The sequence below is a fragment of the Argentina silus genome (genome assembly GCF_951799395.1).
Source record: "Argentina silus genome assembly, chromosome: 18".
In the NCBI taxonomy this organism is placed as follows: domain Eukaryota; kingdom Metazoa; phylum Chordata; class Actinopteri; order Argentiniformes; family Argentinidae; genus Argentina; species Argentina silus.
In genome coordinates, this window is record NC_139672.1 from 9,677,902 (window position 1) to 9,699,245 (window position 21,344).

Sequence of the window (21,344 nt, forward strand, 5' to 3'; positions counted from 1 at the left end):
ATAATTTGATGCCGTCTCCTCGGTCACGTGACAGTGGAGAAAAAGTCGTTTTTCTGGGGATAAATTGGACCTCTAGAAACTTTATTTGAGGCAGAATAACCCATCCCGTGATCAAAGGAAAAAATCTTCTCACAATAGAATAAACGCAATAAAAGACGAGTCTACGTCTTCATGCCAAAGTTGTCAGGCGTGTTTCACTTTGTGTATGTGTATTCATTGGTTCTCTTCTCCGTGGATATAAAGTGTCTTTGAGTACTGAGAAAAGCGCGATTCAAAATAAATGTAAAATAAAATCTTATTATTATCACGTTCAGATCTAAGAATGTTATTGACGGTGAGGCCATCAATGAAATGACTACTACTGTAATTAAGAAAGACATGATTGATGATATTGTGGCAGGCCTACTGTATGTATAGCAATAGTTCATTTAAAGACTTTCAAAATAAAATTTCATAAGACATTTAGTGGAGTCGTTTAAATTGATTGACAATACAGTATATATAACTTCCTCCCGTGACTTCCTTGTACCACCTTGTGACACAGGTTATCAACAGAACCCTTCCTCCACACTCAGTAGAAGAACCCAAGGCCACCCTGCTAATAGACAGCCATTGGATATGTGTGTAACAGAGGTGATAAGAGAGATCACACGTTACCCTGCCTGAGACGTGAATATATGGATTGGCCTCCCAAGCTAACACCTAGGCTTTATCTTTCCAAGTTTGCACATTTCTTCCATGAGGGAGACCTGGGTTCAAATTCCGCCTCAGTCACATGGGTGCCGTGACCCTGACAGGTCTCTCCGTGGGGTAGGAGGTCAAAGGGAGGTGAGTGGAACAGAAGATAACACATTACAAAGATATAACCTATCTGAGACACCATGACATGCGTTGGCTCTGTGACCTTAAGCCTAGGCTTATGCTTAGCGAGTTTGTACCTGTCTTCTACACGGGAGACCTGGGCTCAAACCCCGCCTCCGTCACATGTGAGCTGCAGACTTTTGTTCCAGCCAAGCACTAGCATAAACACATACCAGTTTCAAATAACCAATGAAATGTCGGTCTTCAATCTTTAGAATTACATCAGCTTTGTTAATGCTAGGCTAGAGCAAAAAGCATCCCATAGCCCGCCGCAGGACAGTCATTTCGGCCTTTTTCTCTAACAGCATCATTCCAGTACATTCTAAGAGGCTCCTCTGTTTGATGCTCTAATGGCTCAGTTGTTTGGAAAATGTGGCTTGCAACACAATAGCTAAAGCATAACCCATAGACTACTGAATGAGTGTTAATTGTATGGTTGTGGACATTGTAAGGACATTGAGACCTCTATGTGCCACTTTAATGGTGGACAGGAAGCCTATTGTTAACCACCCTCAATTTCAGGACACCACATCTTTGGGGTCTCTTGTATAAAATGTGTGTCTCTCAAACATGTCGTTGTATTTGACCTGCCTTTCATTATCCAGTATACTCGGTGTACCATACAATACTATTTTGCTTGGATAATAAAGTTGTCTAAACTAAATGTTGACTAAAAGCTTTTGGAACTGCAAAACATCTTATTTCACAAGGGTGAAATTCCTTCAACATGTGTCTTGCTAAAGGCCCATTTTATGTGTCATCATCATCTCTAAAGATAGACAGATCTTTCAAGTCAGAATGGAGTCCATGGTAATGTTTCTATCAAAATGTGATGACATCATTACACAAATACTGATTACCAAAATTGAAATACCAATATCAATAAATTGTCTTGTGCAAGAGTGGATTGTGAAAAAGGGTACACTTTATTTCAGAACAGTAAATCAAAGGAGCCAAAACAAATGTGTATTTGTGTGGAAGAAGGAGAACATAAAAGCTGATTGGATTATTTTGTTTTTCCCAGACTGCAATCACCAGTTCTCTCTCAAATGTTTGTGTGTTGACAGAAGTACTACAGCAGAAACAGTTGTGTGTGTGAAGAGTACATGATTTGTTAAAGTATAGTAAAGGACAGCTTCATACAAGATCTTTTATTCTAGTTTGTTTTTGTGATTTTTTATAAAAACGTCTTCAGGTACAACTTTGGTTTCTTGAATAGTTGGGTGAGAGAGTGTATGTGCAGTCATCTCCTCTACACTTTCTGCTGGCAGGAATGGAAAGTACACGACTTCTCCAGATCTAATGGGGGGGAAAGGAGAGCAGGTTTTAGCTTTGGATGCATTAGAAAGACCCATTACTCAGAATGCTGGTAAGTGACATGCATTTGTGTGCATTTGTGACATGCATTTGTGTAAGATAGCAAAAAAGTGTGTGCCTGTGTGTGTCTGTGTGTGTCTGTGTTGTGTGTGCGTGTGTGTGTGTGTGTGTGTGTGTTGTGTGTTGTGAGTGTGTGTGTATGTGTGTGTGTCAGGGAGATGGGAATCTTCGTACCTGAGGCAGTCTTAGCGCATACACGGAGAGAATTCATGGCGGTCATGTACTCATTCCCGAGGAAATCCTGGAATGTGGACCCACTTGGGACCTCCTGAAGGCACTTTGTGGAGTCCTTGAAGAGGAGGTTCTTTCCGCCGTCCGACTGGAACATTTGAAATGACTGATCGGTGCTACTTGAGCCGAACTTGGCCTGAACACAGGGAGAAACATTTACACAGAGGTCAATGGTGGGATCAGGGAGAAGTGAAGGTAATAGGATTATAATAATCAAACATCCATGGGGGAATTTCCCCAAAGCTTTGTAGCTCTCTTAGACCAGGGGAGGCTGGTGGAGGTAGAAATCTGAGGATGGGCTCATTGTAATGCGGGGAATGGAATGAGGAATGGTATCAAACGTGTGTTCTCCAGGTCTAACATGTGTGTTTGATACCATTCCTCATTCCATTCCGAGCATTACAATGAGCCCGTCCTCCGATTTCTACCTCCACCAGCCTCCCCTGTCTTAGACCACCATTGGATTGTACGTTGTCCTCTACTGCTGCGCCCACCTGCTGTTCCTGGAGGATGAGGACCACCTTGCCACGGGTCTCTGGGCGTGTCACCACGGCGTGGGCGGGCACCTTGGCCAGGTGGCACTTGAGGTGTTCGGAGACGGGGACGCGGGCGCCTGACTGGCAGATCAGCTCAAAGTCGCTGGACTTGAGGCCCGCAGCCCAGGTCGGGCCATTACCTAGAGGACACGAGTCAGGATGGAGGGAGGGATGGAGGGAGAGAAAGAGCATAACGGATACATTTTACAAGAGGAAAAACAATGAAGGGATTGTGAGAGAGAAGTATGAGTAGGAGAGAAGAGGAAATCGGAGGACGGCTCATAGTTATGCATGGAATGGAATGAGGAATGGTATCAACTATTCCTCATTCCATTCCATGCGTTACAATGAGCCGTCCTCCGATTTCTACCTCCACCAGCCTCCCCTGGTCTGTGCAGTATGTGAATAATAAAGTGTCTAACCGTCACTGTTCTCTGCCACAATGGTGTGCTTGATGAAGGCAACATCTCCAGCGTCCTCAACCAGACACCTTTAGGGAGACACAGGGAGAAGAATACAAGAGATGGATAATAGCGAGACATTTTATATAGGCCATTTGTACTATTGGAATCCTAACTCAAGATCCTTGTATCACGTAAATTCACGTAAATCTCAGGGTTTCTCAGGGTATTTTCACATATAGTCCTCTTTAATAGAGCTGAACTCAGTCCTCTTTAAGTAAACCAAGGTGGTGAATTAAAAGTACTAGAACTCAGTTAGTTTTGTGTTCACACTGCCCTTCTGTTTGAATGAGGACTCTTGCTGGTCCATTTCAGCGAATGTTCTGGGTATTTTCACATCATTCAGCCGAGTTTTTGTGCAATCAAAACGGTTTGCCATAAAGTTCATGCATACAGTTTGTGAATGCTCCAAATGAAGTCAGACCCCTCTGAAGCGAACCAGGAGCGTCTCAGGAGGTGGTCTGAGTTCGGTTCACTTTAGGTCTGTGGTGCTGTTGAAAGTGCAATTACCCAAGGTGCAAAGCACTTAAGTGAGTTTGAATGAAAGATGATAATGTGAAAGGAAGGTGGAATGAAACCATATCACTGCTGAAATGGACCAGCAAGAAAACACAAGTTGAACTGTGAACACAAGTTCTTGTACTTTTTTTCATCTTTTGGTTAACTTTAAGAGGACTGAGTTCAGCTATTTACAGACTATGTGACATGTGCCAATCCTTTGCATTGTAACTGCCTCCTATTAGTGTATAAGTGTGAAAATACCCTAAGAGTCCCTTGACATGATCCATTATTGAGCCCTCCTCTGTGCAGGCAGCGCCCCCTACCTGAAGGCCCCGCCATAGCCATAGTAGTGCTCCTCAGCACTGGCTTGACACTTGGCCTTGTCTCCCACAGCTCTGCCACTCCCAACGCACTGGCTGCAGAATGTAGAGTTGAGCGGAGATCCGGGGGCACAGCTCTTACTGAAGAACTTAGCTGAGAAAAGGAAGACACACACACAAACACAGTATGAGACAGACAGATAGAGAGAGAGACACACGGACACACATGCAAACACACGTACAGACACACACACACACACACACACGTGAGCGCACACACACACACTCACAGAAGTCGCAGTCATTAGTCTGTTTGTGGATGAGGCCCATGGGGACATTCCAGCCTGCGGTTTTGCCCACGCCCGTGTGACAGGACCTCTTCCCTTGCAGGGTGGCCCAGGTGACCCCAGATCCCTTCTTGACCACCGCCACCGCATAGTAGGATGAGGCTGTCGCTGAGGGGGGGGGGGGGGGGGGGTGGAGACCAAGGATTAGGAGAGGGCAATCATATAAAATACTGTTTCTCATTGTAAGGACAGTATGAGATACAGAAGAGCAGTCTTAGATATTGTGAGAAGGATCCAAACATAACATGTACATACCGGAGGCCCCGCACTGATCTGTGGAGAAAGAGAGAATGTGTTGATTCAGAGTAGAGGGACAAATGGAGGAAACCAGTGGTTATTGATTGATATGATGATGTGAATTCATGGTGTGTGTGTGTGCGAAAAAAAGAGAGAGAGAGAGAGAATGCGTGTATGTGTGTGTGTGTGTGTGTGTGTGTCATACCACCATCATACTGCTCCACCATGGCAGGGACCAGACCACACTTCCCAGCAGTGTACACCTCTCCTCCATCCATGGCCATGGCATCTGCCTCCTTACGCTGTGTGTGTGTATGTGTGTGTAGGGTGGGGGGGGGGGGGACATGGGAATTAAGAGGAAAAGAAAGACAGAGAGAGAGAGAAAGGAAGAAAAAAAGAAAGAAAATAGAGAGGTGTACAATAAAGTCAATGAGAGGAAGGCAAATAATAGTACTGAATAAAAAAAGAAAAAAAAAGAGATAATCTATTAAACACATCATACACATGATGACTTCACCTCTTTCATCCCTCCCTCCCTCTCTCCTCTCCTCTCCTAGTCTCACCATGATCTTCTTGACACAGTCCTCCACGGTGGGTGCGGTGGAGCATTCGATGAGGGAGGATACTTCCAATGAGTTGACAGTCCAGAGGTCACACTTGTCTTTCTCGGGTTTGCCCACTGCACACCACTTGATGCTACGGCTGTCTGGGCCTGTGGTCTTCTCTGGGAAGCACAGGCAATGGAGACGGCAATGAGGGAATGGTGTGTGTGTGTTTGTGTGTGTGTGTGTGTGTGTGTGTGCTCATGTGTATGTTTGTATGGGGAGTCATGGGTGTGTGTGTGTGTGTGTGTACACGCTCATGTGTCAATGCCTGAGTGTGTGTGTGTGTGTGTGTGTGTGTTTACCCCTACTGCCTACGTGCATAAGTGTGTGTGTATAGCCTCACCTGTCGTTAGGGAGCGGATGGTGCTCATGTACTCAGCGCCCAGGTAGAGGAAGGAGTCTGTGGTCATGGGCAGCTGCACCAGCTTCTTAGTGGAGTCCTTGAACAACAGGTTCTTGGCCGTGTAGCTCTCTGAGGAGAACAGGTCAGCGGGCTGTGTGGTGGAACACATGAATGTTAGCGCTCCGTGTCATATGATGCTCACTTTTGCCTATTTTCTTTCTTTCTTTCTTCTTTCTTTCTTTCTTTCTTTCATTCTTTCTTTCTTTCTTTCATTCTTTATTTCTCTTTCCTTCTTTCTTTCCTTAATTCTTTCTTTCTTTCTTTCACTTTTTCTTTCTTTCTTTCCTTCTTTCTTTCTTTCTTTCCTTATTTCTTTCTTTCATTCTTTCTTTCTTCCTATGCTAGTTGTGGTGTTGTGTATACCAGGTGTTAGGTGTACCTTGATTGCTGTGAGGCCGTTGTAGATGCGCTGAGCCAGGTCTGGGTCCTTGCGGCTGACCACTGCGTGGGCGGGCACCTTGGCGAGGTAGCAAGTCTTGAAGCTGTCAATGCTCGCTCTGGTGCCATCCTTGCATAGCAACTCGTAGTCTGCCTTCTCTGCCTCTGTAGAGGGGTGTAGGTATGGTGTGTGTGTGCATGAGTGGCTGAGAGAGACACACGTTGGCAGTGAAAGCATTGACAAGTGTGCCAATGTTTGCATTGTGATGCCGGAGCCCTAGTTTGTACCATCGGGACTGTTAGCGCTAGTTGTTTCGTTTGCAAGAATGGAGTCGTCAGAGTCACAGTTAAGTTCAATATATGGGTATACCACAATATCCTCTAGACCGAGGCTGGTGTTGTGTACGTTAGTGCTCTGCTACTCACGGGGTACGGTCAGGTGCTTGATGAAGGCCACGTCTCCAGCCCCGTCCTTCAGACACCTGGAGGGAAGAAGAACACAGTCAAGACAAAGGGGGTTTCGAGAGGGTTCTGAGGGGGGTATTTAGAGGCTTCTTTAGGGGGTACTTTGAGAAAGGCAGACAGCATTGCTACTCACTGGAAGGCCCCAGCGTAGTCATAGTAGGGTTCCTTGTGAGACCTCGAGCAGTCTCCCTTACACAGCTGGCACAGCTTGGAGCCCTTACTCGCCCCTGGGGCACAGCTGGACATGAAGAACTCGCCGACCGCTGCAAAACAAACACAAAACAAATACACATATGAGAAACACACTAAAACACACACACTGTTTAAGATAACAGTTACAGACAGAGAACCAGACAGAGAGAGAGAGAGAGTGAGACACACACACAAACACACACAAACACACGCACACTCACACTCACACAGAAGTCACAGTCCCCCCAGTCTGTCTAAAAATAGAATATACACCTGACAGACAATAACATTCCTTCAAACCCCATAACCAACCCCTCCCCCACACCCCCCAGACACTCACCTTTCTCCACAGGTTTGTCCTCAATGCCGGCCCACTGGATATGACCCATGGTCAACAGAGTACCAATGGGAATATTCCAGCCTGCAGACTTGCCAAGCCCCGTGTGGCACGACTTCTTGCCTTGAAGGTTGTTGAACCCGAAGTCAGTGCCCTTCTTTGCCACGGCAACAGCATAGTAGCAGGTGTCAGAGTCTATAGCGAGCAGAAGAGAGGGCAGGAAAATAACGTCATCATTTCAATTAAGCTTCGATGGAACAGCAGATGTACAATGACATCAGCAACTTCCTCTCCATCTTTGAAGCTGAGGTGCTATAGAGGCCATTGTATGAAAAAGTCTAAGTCTACGTACAGTATCTAGAACTACATATATATCAAGCCAAATATTGAGAAAACTTTTTTTTCAGTTTCAATCTTGTAATAGTCCAGTAATAAGCCATGTGTGTGACTATGCAGCAGTCCAGTACGAACCAGTGTGTGAGTATGAGCAATCTTGACATTGTCAGGGAGATTTGTCAGCTGAACATCTGTAACTGTGTTACAGGTAATGATGACCAGAAGCCTACCCGTGCCATAGTCTTCAGCAATAATGGGTTGCAGTTCGTAGGGGTGTAGGCCAGCTATGTAGATGTCTCCTCCATCCAGAGTGATAGCATCGGCTTCACCTGTCTGCGAGACAGAGAGATGGTGTATAACGGGGGGAGGGCTTGGGGGTTGCGCTGCATTGCGTTTGGCTTGTATTTCTATTATGTGAAGTCATTAGAGTAATTATGAGCCTTGGAGTCACAATACGAACACTTGGCAAAAATCTAGTCATGAAATGCGTGAATAAAACGCACTTTCTCACTGGGCAGATCACTGATCCATGCGTTACCAGTGCGTTTTGTTCACTTTGACACAGAGGTAACACCCACAAAATAACACATCATATTGCAAAAGTCAGACATAGCAGTACCATCGATTTCTCACCATGATTGCCTTGATGCAGTCCAAAGTCCCTTCCTTCTTTACGCAGGCGAATTGTGATCCTTTGCCCTTCAGATCCGTGCATTTTTTGAGTTCTTGTTCCGACTGTGTGCACCATTTCAACTGTCCATCAGTCGGAGCTGCAAACACCGTTGCTAAGGACAGAAAACACTTGTTTATTATAGAATATTGTAATTTGAAGCAAGGTTTGAGCAAGAAGCTACGCAGAATCACTTATCTACAAATCACAACTTGTAAAAAAATAAATAAACACCGATTATGTGATCAATATCAGCAAATCTGAAGTGATTTGCTGAGGCTTATCCTCTCAAACGCAGAATATACTTTACCAAGGCACACCAGCAGGGTTAAGACGATAAGTTTCATGTTGGACAGTGGGGACTCCAATTCAACAAGCAGGCCGTTTTGTAGGCAACCCTGGCTTTTATAGAAACCCAATAGGCTGGGTTACATGGTGGGCTGACTTAGCTGAAAGGAGGCCACCGTTTGTTTAGTTTCCCAATACATGGCGCGCGTAATTGTTCACTGGCGTGCCCTCTCTCTCTGTGTGTGTGTGTGTGTGATTTCATCATAATGGAATTCTCAAATGAAGCAATCTGACAAATGTCCGACTGTTGCTGTCCACTTTGCCTTTCAAAACGATCTTCTTTTTGTTGATCAACTGGACCAATGGTTTATTGGTAAACAGATCAATCGCTTATCACCTCTTGAAGCAGATAGGAGACCCTGATGGTGTATTCTGACAGAGTTAGCGGAGTTAAATGGAGTATCCACTAAAGGCTACATTTCCTCTCCTTCATCGGCACAGATTTCAAATAGATAAGAAGAAGAAGAAGAAGAAGAAGAAGAAGAAGAAGAAGAAGAAGAAGAAGAAGAAGAAGAAGAAGAAGAAGAAGAAGAAGAAGAAGAAGAAGAAGAAGAAAGGAGACAGGGAGAGGAGTAAGAGTGAGGAAACAAATGTCTTGAGGGAGTTCTGGGAAAATAACAAAACAACAGTTGAATAACAGGTCAAGCAATAGTGTCTTTTCCCCCTGTCCCCACCCTCCCTAATTGGAGGACATGAAACAAAAATAATAGTTATACTTCTTGTACTTACTGTACAGCTTATCATTCCATGGTAAGGTACATATACTGTAATACTTAATATATATATATCAATCATCAATTAATTCATAGTGTTGTGTTTCTCTGTGGCCACCACTGGCCCAGATACTATTACACTGACAACATAAGCTAACAGATAACAGGTACAGATAGATAACACGTATGATTGTCTTGTTTTATCCTCAGTCATGCATTGCTTTTAGACACCTTAGTTGCCGTGCAAACAGAGAAGATAGCTCCACCGAGCATTGCTATTGGCAACACCGGATAAGTATTCAGTGTGGTATCTGCAATGTGTATTCAACCATATAAGTGGTAAATTCTGTGACTACTGCTGTTAATCTAGAATGAAGCTTAAACTCCAAACAACCGTTTTACTCGAATGAATGATGAGTGATATTTCTTAGTTTGACTGCAATTGCATACAATTGCATTCAAGACACACATAAGGGTGCTTTGCAACACTCTTGGAACAACCTACTTTTGGACAGGCCTTTGAACCCCTTGCAGTTGGTAGATGACACCAATGTCCAATACACTTTGGAGGAGAGAATCTATCATAGATGCCATTCATTTCTTTCATTGATTATTTTTCAAAGAAAATATGATTTACAGAGCTATGCTGAATGAGTATAGTGTAGTTGTTTCTTTTTCTTCAGCACAGCCACAGAGCCACAGAGCCACAGACATATGAGTGGTGTTTACAGAGTCAACATTACACAACACAAGAGTTAAAAGTTCAGCCCAATCTCTGACTGAGGCCCAGCAGCGACCACAAGGCTTTAGTCAGCCTTATTTTTAATCTTATTTGTCTCTTGCAATATGTGCGTTCTTTCCTGGATCTCCTCCAGCAGGTAAAGGGGCCTGGGAAATTTTCCAGGGATGGGACGGGACGGGACAGGGGAGGGAGGGGGGGGGGGTGCAGCAGGTGATGCAACTTGGGAATTTTGGTAGAGGTGAAAAAAAAAGTGTTGTCTGCAAATCAAACATTGTCTGGAATCTAACAAACTAGGACTGTAGGGCTGTACCCGACTCAATTTCACCTGGACACAGAGTCCTATTCATACAAACAATAGGTGCATCTCAATATAAATCAAACATTGTCTGAAATCGACAGAAATAGGACTGTGGCCTACTCAATTTCGCCCTGACACAGAATCGTATTCATGAAAACAATCGGTGCATCTCAGTAGTGGAGAAACCAGGGCTGCCACGATAAGCTGGTAACAGTATAATCGTGGGACAGTGGTTGGAACACTGACCAAGGTCAAAATTGGCTCCACGTGTGCAGCTCACTAAATGAAATGTTGCAGTAGTGACAATAGATTTCTTATAACAGGTGATATGATCGAGAAGCATAGGCAGCAACGTCAGACTATTGAGACACGGCCATTGAGTGCTGAACTGTTGACCCTGAGGTGTTAGTCACACACACAATGTGAAATTTGACTCCTTGATCTCTGACTCAGCAGTGTCAGAAAGAAGTTCAAACTTCCCGGTTCACCGCCAGCGATAAAGACTGTTAGGTCACTGTGCCGACTGTTGCACAAGTTCCCATGATTTATTGTTGCTCACGGACAGCTGAGCAAACTGACGTTCCATTGAGTCAGATCATCAATCAAATATAGCAGTGATTGAACATCTGGTTGTGTAAAATGTCTAACAAATGCCCACGAGTGTCCATGTCTTAACTGTACCTCGTACGTACTACTTGTTGAATACAGGCCTTGCTCTGCTCTGTAGCTTTAGGTAAGGGGCGTGCAGGGGGGCAACTTGGAGCACTTCCCTTGACCACTCTGTACAAGATGAGAGCAGATATGCTTATCATCAAGTATTTCTACAGTATCTCTTAACATATCAGTTTTATCAGCGAGTGTTCTTTATCAACAGATGCAACAGATCCACAGTCCTGCTGGCTTTTGTGATTATTGGCACCTGTCACCTGAATGGCTCCCCTGGTATAATTCTTATCAAAAGGCAAAAGAACAAGAACCAGCAAACATTGCCGTCCTTGTGGAGTGGAACTGTGTATTCCTGAATGATGACATGACCAATGGGAGCAAGATGGGAGCACCTGCTGTCACCAGCTCGCTCTAGATTTCATAAATAATATTGACCTCAGTCAAATATACTGTACAGTATAATGTGCTTAATTGACCCTTCACCCAAACATCGTCTACCTCTTCAGCAAGTTCTTTCCTACTCTCTCTCCCTCTCTCCGATTGGGACTGTTTGCAGATGAAAGTTCAACTGGCTCCATGATCTGTACATTAGAGATAGTGGGTGCGTCCCAATGGTCTGCCCTCGCTTTCTTCTCAAAACCCATTGGAGGAGAAGATACAAGGTTCCTCCCCTTATTCATCCTCCTCCAATGCTTTTTGAGAAGGAAGAGAGGAGAGGAATAAAGGAAAGACTATTGGTGGGCAGCAAGAGAGGGGAGAGAGGAAAAACCATGAGGAGAAAACATGCACTGGAGCGAGGTTAGATTGAGACATTGGTTGGGTCACAATGGAAAAAGGTTTGGCAACCATTGACCAGAGTAGGCCACTCACCACTGGCACATCTTTTAATTCCTCTAATAGTACCTTACTGAAAAAACGTATAAAGTACATTTCTCCTCAGTCCAATATGGTCCCAAAATACCTTTTATATTATGATAAATATTTGAAAATGATTTTTGAGTAAAGTAGTCCTTTAACCTGATCCTACAACTGTGGTAGGACAGCTCTACCTGGAGTGGTCTATTAACCTTTTCACACTACACCGTGCCAAACTGTTGCGGTGGACCTCGTTATACTACTATATTATATGCTATAACAGTGCTGGAAATAAAGTATCCGAACCAGCACAGTACGGTTTGGGTCAGCCCTGTGGTGTGTAAAGCCCTTCATTTCCCTGGCCTGAGCTGCACATGCAGTGGTGGGTGTGATATAAAAACAGAGGTGCTGAGCCTCCAGACAGATCATTGGTCACAGATTAACTTCCATTGACTGGCTTCTCAGAACGAGCCAAGAGGTACATCAGGGGTGAATGGGGATGTCACTGTCTCTTTTTATGTCAGAAGAGGGGCCAGCGAGCAGATCGGAGCTAAGCTGTCCTGTTCACCTTTCTGACTCACAGGCATTGATTTGTGCCTTCAAAAAGGGATGTTTCTGTTTAATTAGGTGAGTCTGGCATACTTTGTAGATTTTCTTTCCGACCAAAAAAAAAGGATGTCCTTTCCATTACAAATTGACACGACCCATTCCCTTACTCCCTCCAATCGAGTGAGCCCTTCAGTGACGTTTTAATGACATTTCTGCAAGTGAGGGAAGTGAACGAGGGAAGGGGCGCAGGAAGGTTGCAAATGCAAGTCCCTCGATTTCATTCCCTTCCCATACATAGCTATTCAAGCAAGCTACTTTACATTACAACAGTGCTTTGTAAGACATCTTTGAAATCCAAGAGGCGTGTTGAATGAATTGCAATGAATTGTGTGATATCCACTTTGGCACGAAGGGTATGTTTTGTTGACTTGGTGGAAGGGGATATTGGAGGGAACAGAATTGTCCCTTCTCTTAGAATCTCCTCGCAATGGAATCGCCTCACTTTTCGCCACCATCTTACATCCGGGTAAAATGGGGATTCCCCCCCCTCGAGGGAAGGGAATGCACTGAAGCAAACAGTATTTGTGACATGGAAAGGACCCTTGGTGCTGACAGCATTACATTGAAAACATGGTCACATCTTGAGGTGAATGATGACACTGTCAATGGAGTCATCTTCAGCTATGGCTTGCAATCTTCTCCTGTTCAGTTTACACCCCTACCCCCCACCCTCTCACCTGGCTCACCTCTATTCCAAGAAATGTGAAGAGAAGTGAGGGATGCCCTTCAAGTTCTGCACAGCACACACAGCTGGAGGAGTGAAGCGGGGTGAACGGCCTTACCTGTTTGATCAGCTGCAGACCCTTGTCTTTCCACTCTGACCTTTGCCCTCTTTCCCAGGTGTTCTAACACGGGTGGGGGTGGGGGGGGGGCAGACAACAACTGGGGACCTCGGCTCTGACTGTGGGCCAGAGTTTAGATCGGGGCTATGTTCAATCATTCCACCTATCACAATAAACTTACTACATCCCCTACGAAGATCGGAAAACACTACATAGATATCAGTAGTGCAGTTACAGCACCCCCTAGCAGTACAATAGACTAAGCAGAGAGACTGGACATTGCTTACATTGGCCCAGACCATTTAGATTTTAGGGGTTGGTATCAAAAGCACAGTATGGTATGGTCTAGGGCAAGGGTCAGCAACTACCTGGACCCCATTTGTTTCTAAGTGAACGGTCAGGGGGCTGGAAATAAGAGTTATACAAATACTATAGGCCTAGCCCAAAATGTACACTGCAAATTAACCACAGAATTCCATTAACCACATATTTGATACCCTGATGACACTGAGACAATCTTATGAACCACTATTTGAAGCAACTTACTTTTCCTTACTCTGTTGTCAACATGGAAGCTGTATTCAGTAAAAGCTTATTTTAGTAAATAAGTTAAAACTGTTGAAAGAATAGTTCTCTCTTTTTGAAGGTGTACCTTATTTTTGACTTAGGGTTTACTCAGTTCACCCAGACTGTTTTGTAATCCATTTATATTGAGGTAGTTATGAACATCTCTCAACAACAATTAATCCGTTTCCTGGCCAGATTGAGCCTGCGGGACACCAGTTGCCCACGTCTGGGCTAGGGACTGTTTTTCGGCTGATGGTTCTACATACGCACAACATAGACATAGAATAAACAGAATTAACGAGCCACAGTTCCCTTTTTTTTGATGATTATATTTCAGCATCAGCATCTTTTCTTGGAAATGGGGCAGCATATAAAAAAATGAAAGAAAGAAAAATAACTGACTAAGACTAAATGTCACTGTCTACACCATCCCTGTACAGTGCAGGTATGACAATTGAGTATCCCGCACCCCCCCCCCCCTTGCCCAAATTACCCTTGAATACACCTCCTCCCCGCTTCATCCACTCCAGTATCCAATGTCGCCACCCACATTCTCAATCAACACGTATACAAATTTGGGACCAATGGGAGCTCAGTATCAGATATCAAGCCCTCCTTTACCTGGCAAAGGTGTTCATGGAAAAAAATTATCACTTTTGGGGAGAAAAGAAAAAAGAAAAAAAAATCTGGCATTTGACACCCTTTTTTGGGGGGGGGGGCAGGGGTAAAGTCTTCCAGATTTAGGCCTCTGGTGCCACTTTGCCAGCATCGAACATTATTTGGGCCTCTGTCTTTTGAAATGTTTATTCAATGTTTTCTGCTCTGATTAGATTACGACTTCATAATAAAAATCGATCAGAACAGAACTCATTTGGTAGTCAGAGAAAACAACAATGCCCAATAATATATATATATAAAAAGAGGCTCTGCCACAAATGACACACTATAACCCTTATAGTGCACTACTGGCCAAAAGTTGTGCCCTACACGGGGCACAGGGTGTCATTTGAGACACAGCTTAAGTACACAGTGACTTCCTCCAGTGGACTGGTGGGTACTGGAGTCCATCCACTAGCGGGCGTCCCAGCAGGGGGGAGGGCCCAATTCCAAAAGGTCAAGGGTCAAGGCCTGTAACGTCGTCCCGAGTCATTGGTGATAAGGGGTGTGGTCTACAGAGATGGGGGGGTGGGAGGGGGGGTGGGGAGGGGTAAAAGAGGGTGGGGCTAGTTCCTCTCCTGAACGAATACAGTCTCCTGTGGACACAGCCCCGCCTCCTGCAGTGTGATGTCATAGTCCAAGTGGGCGAGCTTCCGTCGGGGGAAGTTGGTGACGAGCTCGAAGCGTTCGTTGGGGTAACCCTTCGACTGGACGTGTCTCACCAGCGCCTATTGGACAAGGGATGACCAAGGGTAAGAAAAAAAAAAAAAAAGGGGTGAAATCGTATACTGCAGCCACTCATCGGAGATGGTGAGATCGCATAAGATGACTAAGAATACAGGGGGTCATTCGGAAAAACACACCATCGATGGGAGTAGGCACAGGTAAATGCAGGATCATTGAGTGGATGCTTTTACCAAATGCGACGTACAGTTAACATACTGCACAGCAGTGACAGTATAGGGTGCAGTAGTCTTACCATGAGCTTGGCCTTGGACGACAGGGCGATCTGCTCTCTCTGTCCGTCTGGGTAGCGAAGCATCAGTCTGGCCTTGGGACCTGGACACACAAAGTCGTCAGTTCAGTAAGGCCAGCAGGGGTGTGTCGACAAAGAGACGCACTCACACGATGGCAGATACGCGTGAAGCGGAGAGAGCACGCCAGTGAACAATTGCGTGCGCCATGCGACACACACACACACACACACACACAGAAATGAATGGATCATACACATCGGATGTGGAAACGAAAACCATGTTCATCGTACCATTGTCGTCGAGACCGTCATGGTCACAGGGTTCTGTGCTGGCTGTGGCGTTGCTGGTCTTGGAAGGTCTGGAGCTTTGGCCCGGCGCCGTGCGATGGTTTTCTCCCCGACGGTGCTCTGAGTCTGGGTCGGGCTGGGAGCGACCCTGCCCTGCTGATGCTGATGGGGGCTCCAGATGGTTCTTTTTGCTCTCCTCTTTCCTGTGGCTGTTCTCTTTGTGCGGGGACTTCCTGTGGCGGGCGGGCGGGCTGTCGGGTCGGGGGGCCGCGGTGGTGGGAGTGGCCGGCCCTGGAGGGGTGTGTCTGCCCGAGGAGCCGCTGCCCTCGTCCCGGGGTTCCGTGGTCTCGATGTCCGAGCCGTCGACGGAGATGAGGCCCTCGCTGTCAGAGTACGGCTCGGCTTCGGCTTCGGCTTCGGCGTCCGAGTCCTCATCCTCGTCATCGTCTTCTTCTTCTTCTTCCTCCTCCTCCTCCTCCTCCTCCTCTTCAGAAGGTGGCGAGTCGAGGGGGTCCGGGGCGGAGGACGACTCGTAGTGAGTCTCCTGGAGGGAGGCTCGGATGGCTGCCTCCAGCTGGCTGTCCTCACTGGCGTCTATCAGACTCTCCTGGGAGAGGGAGAGCGAGAGAAAGGAAAAGGTATTTCAAAATGGAGGGAGGGGGAAAACGGATGTGAGAAAGCGAGGCGGGCAAAACAATGACCTCGCAACATGGTGGAAAAGTAGAGAATAGCGTGAGGAAGTAACCAATAACAACAACATAAAAAGTTCCAAACAGGGGTGGACAGTGAGACTCACAGAGCGGGAGCGTTTGGTGGGAATGCGAATAAGTGAATGAACACCAAATAAAATTAGCTCGGCGCGGTAAACGAGTGAACAGAATGAAGGGATTAAAAAAAAAAAAAGAGAGAGAGAGAGAAAGAAAGAAAGCGTTGGCAGCAGAGAGAGTGAGGGGCGGAAGGGGAGCGGAAGGGGAGCGGAGGACTCACGGAGCGGGCGCGTTTGGCGGGGGGCGGTTGGCCGGACGGTCCGTCCAGCTGGCCGTGTTCCGTCAGAAAGCCCGTCACCTGCTCCAGGAAGGATGCCACGTCCAGCTGGTTCCACTCCACCATCTTTTGACCTGGGGGGGGGGGGGGGGCATGACAGGCCAGCGTCATACTAGAGGGTCATCTAATCTAGCTATTACATTTTTCAATTCCATTCAAAAAGCCAGGGGTATGTGGTTCTATATACAGGCTTCTGCGACAGACTTTAATGTGGTTCCCGATTCTCACTCACACTCACACACACACACACACACACACACACACACACACACGTCTTTGAGCTCGACTGCGGTACCTATGATAGATGATGAGCTTGTTCATATGCTATTCCCTTTCCCACTTAGGGCAGTGTAGTCCAACAGGTCTGGGCTAAGGATCTGCACTAACAGGTAAACAGAGTTGTCTAGCACCTGTATGTGTGTGACCAGAGCCCAGTGATACAACTTTGAGAGTGATCAAACAGTCACACATATGCCTTGTTTATATGTAAGTGTACTTCCACTTGTCCATGTGTTATCGAGTGGTGGAAAGCAGTCTCACTCCCAGTTCAGGGCTCACCTGTGCGGGGGTCCAAGATGGAGATGTAGGGAAACTTGTTGAGCTTGTAGAACTGGATATATCGTTGTCCCTCTTCGCTGTCATGGTATACCTATGGTTGGATACACACACACACACACACACACACACACACACACACACACACACACACATACACCTCAGCTCATCTCAACACCTAACCAAACACAGTGTATGTGTGTGTGCGCGTGCATGTGTGTGCTCATGTACACCCTGAATAAGGTCTATCTATGTTTTTTTTGTATGAACTGTACCAATTCATGTGTGTGTTTTGGCTCATTACAGAAAACTGAGTGTGTGCGTACCTGCCAGAATATGAAGTGCTCTCTAATGATGGTCCTGACCGCGTCGTTGCTCCACACGTCTCTGTTCAGACACTGGCAGGCAAAGTCCTGCACGTTCTGGATGTTGATCATCAACCATTTGTTCTCCAGTTGTCCACAGTCTTTCGCCTGCAGGGAAAACAACCCGGCGTTAGTTAGAATTCATAGGATCAGCGGGCGCAGAATTTTGACGTGGCACAGATGTCGGATTCTGATTCTAATTACGGAGGTCAGGCCAAAGGCAAGGGGGAGTTTGAGACAAACAGAACAGCGGAAAGACACGGTCAATACATTGCGACACACACACACACCATCATAATCATATTACAGAAATCACATCCAATCACACCACCACTTTGGTCGTCATCATCAATATACGCAGTAGCAGCAGGACTCGATAACAAAGAGATAAGGTAGGGAGAGTCCATCTCGGCGTGGGGGGGGGGGGTCAGTGTTGCATCAAGGGGAGGGGCTCCTCACCGTCTCAAAGCTGCCTTTGTGCATGAGCTCTATGGGGGGGCGGAACAGGTCTGCCAAGGTGCTCAGCTTCTTGTCCACCGCACTGCCGTTCCTCAGCTCCTGCTCCTGGCGGACTGGGAGAGGCCACAGAGACGGTTATACCCTGACCACACCGCTGAGCCGAGCTGAACTGTGCTGTACTGTACTGGGCTGGCCTGGTTACGCACCCACAATAGTCACTGTATTACCTCAGTGACAGAACAGAGCTGAGGCAAGCCGTACTGGGCTGGCCTGGCTACGCATCCGCCATAGTTAATCCACAATAACGCCGTAATTACACTACAGAGCTGAGCTGAGCTGGCCTGGTTTCTGCATCCACCGACAACAGTTGGAACAGTGCTGAGTAAGGACAACATGAGAGGAGAATATCCAAGCCAGCTCACTACGGTTCTGCGGTGTGTAAAGCGACCTTAGAGAGGAACGTGTCACACGCCGATCCTCACACATCAAGCACAGTCGCTGAAATGAATACAAACGAAGACAGAGGCTCTGTGGTACGGGTACTCACTGGTTTCTGTTTGGAAGTCCCGGAAACCGTCAAATATGGACCGCGCGGGTCTTCGTCGCTTTGGCACTGCGAGAGTGAAGGATGAAAAGAAAGTGGGAGACAGAGTTTAATGGACTGAGACAGTTAAGAGAGGGCGAGGGAGAAAGAGAGCCTCGTTTGTGGCAGTGTCCTATCGGCTAAGGAAAATGTCTAAAACAATCGATGATGGGGTCGTGACACGCTAAGCGCGGGCCTGCTGGAGACAGCCGTGGTGAAGGAGTTGATCAGAGGTCCTCCAGTGCTGTGCTGTACCTCCAAACAAAGGATCTGGTTCCACCAATATGTCCTGCTTCTGGGGGATGGGCGCCCGTACTTCGTCTCTGCAAAACACAGGCCACACAGTCAACCCATCATGGGTCTCTCAGTTGTGTTTTGTCTATACGTTTATGATGAATGGGTAAAGCATTGTGGTGGGAAAAAAAAAAAAAAAGCCAAGCAGGGACAGGGATGAAAGGTTGAGACCTCTGAGTAAGGGGTTTCAACCTGGGCTCATTCCTGAGACCTTCTCCAAGGTTCTGGCTCCTCCAGTAGCAGCAGCGGTTGGCGTGGTGGAGCAGGACAGAAACTTACTCTGCAGGGGGACCTCTGCTGCTGGAGGCCACCGCTGCGCTGGAGCTGGTACTGGGCTCCTCTGCGATCGCCCCTCCGTCCAGGAACATGGTCACAGCCATCTCTAGGTTGTTGCTGCATGCCTCCAGCATATGCTTCCCCACACTTTCTGTGGCCCCTGGGAGAAGATGACAAGCACACAGACCGGAGACACACACACACACACACACACACACACACACACACACACACACACACACATTAATTTGTGTGTGAGAGTAGAGGAAGCTGACAACAAAGTCAATATTTTCTTTATTCAACGGGCGCCATGTTTCTTTACGAGCAAAGAACTCCCTCCAATAGATCAAAGGACCACTCATCACACACCCTGCCAAAAATCCGACTGTCATTGTGCGCACGCGTGATTTGCGTGAGCCGCACTCTGGCCAGAGACATGCAGGCAACTTTTAAGAGTGAGTCAGTGTTTCATCTCTGTGCATGGGAATAAATCCTTACATGTCTTACATTTTTTCAACAAGCCAGCGTGCATGCTCCCCAACACACACACACACACACACACACACACACACACACACACACACACTGCTGCAGAGTTTGACATGTTCACTGACACAGCGCATGCCCACTGCACTTTCCAAGTCTTCGCTAGGTGGCTAGCTACATAGCCAGTTAGAAACATGGATTTGAGTCGAAATGGGATAGATCTGAACCAAACCGCTATCTAGCTCCACGATATCATAGTTGTACTCCCTAAATTATTTTGACCATGCAAACTTTTATCTAAAAACGTCTAAAAGCTAGAGGGGGGAGGCTTGCTTCCGAATGCTTGAGCATGACAGACTGAAAGAGATGTGTTTCAGTTTCAGGCAGCCACCATTGTAATAGAAAGGTGGAGCCTGGGTTAGCTTGAGTAGAGGGAAAATGTTGCACCCAACGTCCATTCCACAAAAATGAGCAAACCTCTAACCAGCTCATGCATCCCCCCTGACTGTCAAATTGAGTTTGGGTGGAAACTCTGTAATGCCATTTTTTGGCGCCAGGTATCACCCAGGAGGATTTGTGGCCAACAAGGGATCAGTTATGTTCAAAAGTTCATGTTTCTTTAAAGCGAGTGACCACACACACACTTGACGGTCGTTAGCTCCCGCTAGCTAGCTTCCAGCTTCTTTTTTCCCCTGGTATGACAGAGGGGGCAGTAGGTACTGATGCCCCATCTGAGTTTCCATGCGCAGTTTTGGGAGATGCTTGGGCGGGATGACTCTTTTGAAGGACGGCACATGAACAATGGACAGTGCAAGGATCCCACAAAAACAGAATTCTTACCTGTAATAGCTGTGAACTGTTGTATTAACCCGTTCACCCCCGAAGCTGATGCATCCCCGAGCGCCGCCATCTTACCGCCACTAACAACAACACAAATGACGCGCGTGCGTATTGCCGTTCCGTACTCGCGATTTCTGCCTGGATGCTTGCGTCACTTAAAAGATTCGCGTTGGATTGTGGGGTTTGTATTTGTTTGTCTTCATTTCGTTTGCTTATACCTGGATGGTAGTTGTGTTAGAGATGGTGGCCAGCGCAGTGCTGTATGCGATCGGTGGTATGCTGGGGGGTATGCATGGGGGCAGCATCAAGGAAGGTGACACCAAGAGGCTGAACAAGCTTATTAGGAAAGCTGATTCTGTCCTCGGTGTCACCCTGGACACTGTGGAGGATGAGGACCAAACTCCTGGCCATCATGGACAATCCCTCCCATCCCCTACATGTCACTGTGACACAGCAGAGAAGCTCCTTTCGCAACAGATTACTACAACCACGTTGCACTACGGAGCGCTATAGATCTTTTCTGCCCGCCACAATGTACAACTCCTCCGGCTGGCTCGATCGGGGTGATCAGAGTCGGGCTGGGGGATGTTAAATCATACGGGCCTTTTCTTACTGTATATAATGTTTCAGATGTCTAATATTTTATTCTATCATTCTATTGTCACTTTATTTTGTTGTTGTTGT

At 46.6% G+C, this 21,344-nt stretch overlaps 2 protein-coding genes across 2 annotated transcripts; both read right to left on the bottom strand.

Annotated features, from left to right (window-relative positions):
• Window positions 1–1,828: 1,828 nt before the first annotated feature.
• tfa (transferrin-a) lies at window positions 1,829–8,604 on the bottom strand (the record flags this gene model as incomplete). The annotated part of the gene is made up of 17 exons (XM_083690520.1): window positions 1,829–2,160; window positions 2,413–2,605; window positions 2,964–3,145; window positions 3,428–3,495; window positions 4,291–4,441; window positions 4,578–4,742; window positions 4,890–4,907; window positions 5,077–5,173; window positions 5,435–5,595; window positions 5,820–5,970; window positions 6,259–6,422; window positions 6,684–6,739; window positions 6,856–6,985; window positions 7,255–7,446; window positions 7,818–7,920; window positions 8,221–8,372; window positions 8,568–8,604. 17 exons carry the CDS (start codon window positions 8,602–8,604, stop codon window positions 2,114–2,116), a joined length of 2,067 nt encoding a protein of 688 aa, XP_083546646.1. The 3' UTR covers window positions 1,829–2,113.
• Window positions 8,605–14,150: 5,546 nt separating this feature from the next.
• Window positions 14,151–20,740, bottom strand: ubxn7 (UBX domain protein 7). The gene is made up of 11 exons (XM_083690632.1): window positions 20,661–20,740; window positions 19,338–19,494; window positions 19,020–19,087; window positions 18,729–18,794; window positions 18,182–18,294; window positions 17,684–17,830; window positions 17,361–17,451; window positions 16,746–16,876; window positions 15,762–16,365; window positions 15,474–15,553; window positions 14,151–15,222 (listed from the first exon to the last, which is right to left on the bottom strand). The coding sequence occupies exons 1-11, from the start codon at window positions 20,728–20,730 to the stop codon at window positions 15,061–15,063; spliced, it is 1,689 nt and encodes a 562-aa protein (XP_083546758.1). The 5' UTR covers window positions 20,731–20,740; the 3' UTR covers window positions 14,151–15,060.
• Window positions 20,741–21,344: the final 604 nt, after the last annotated feature.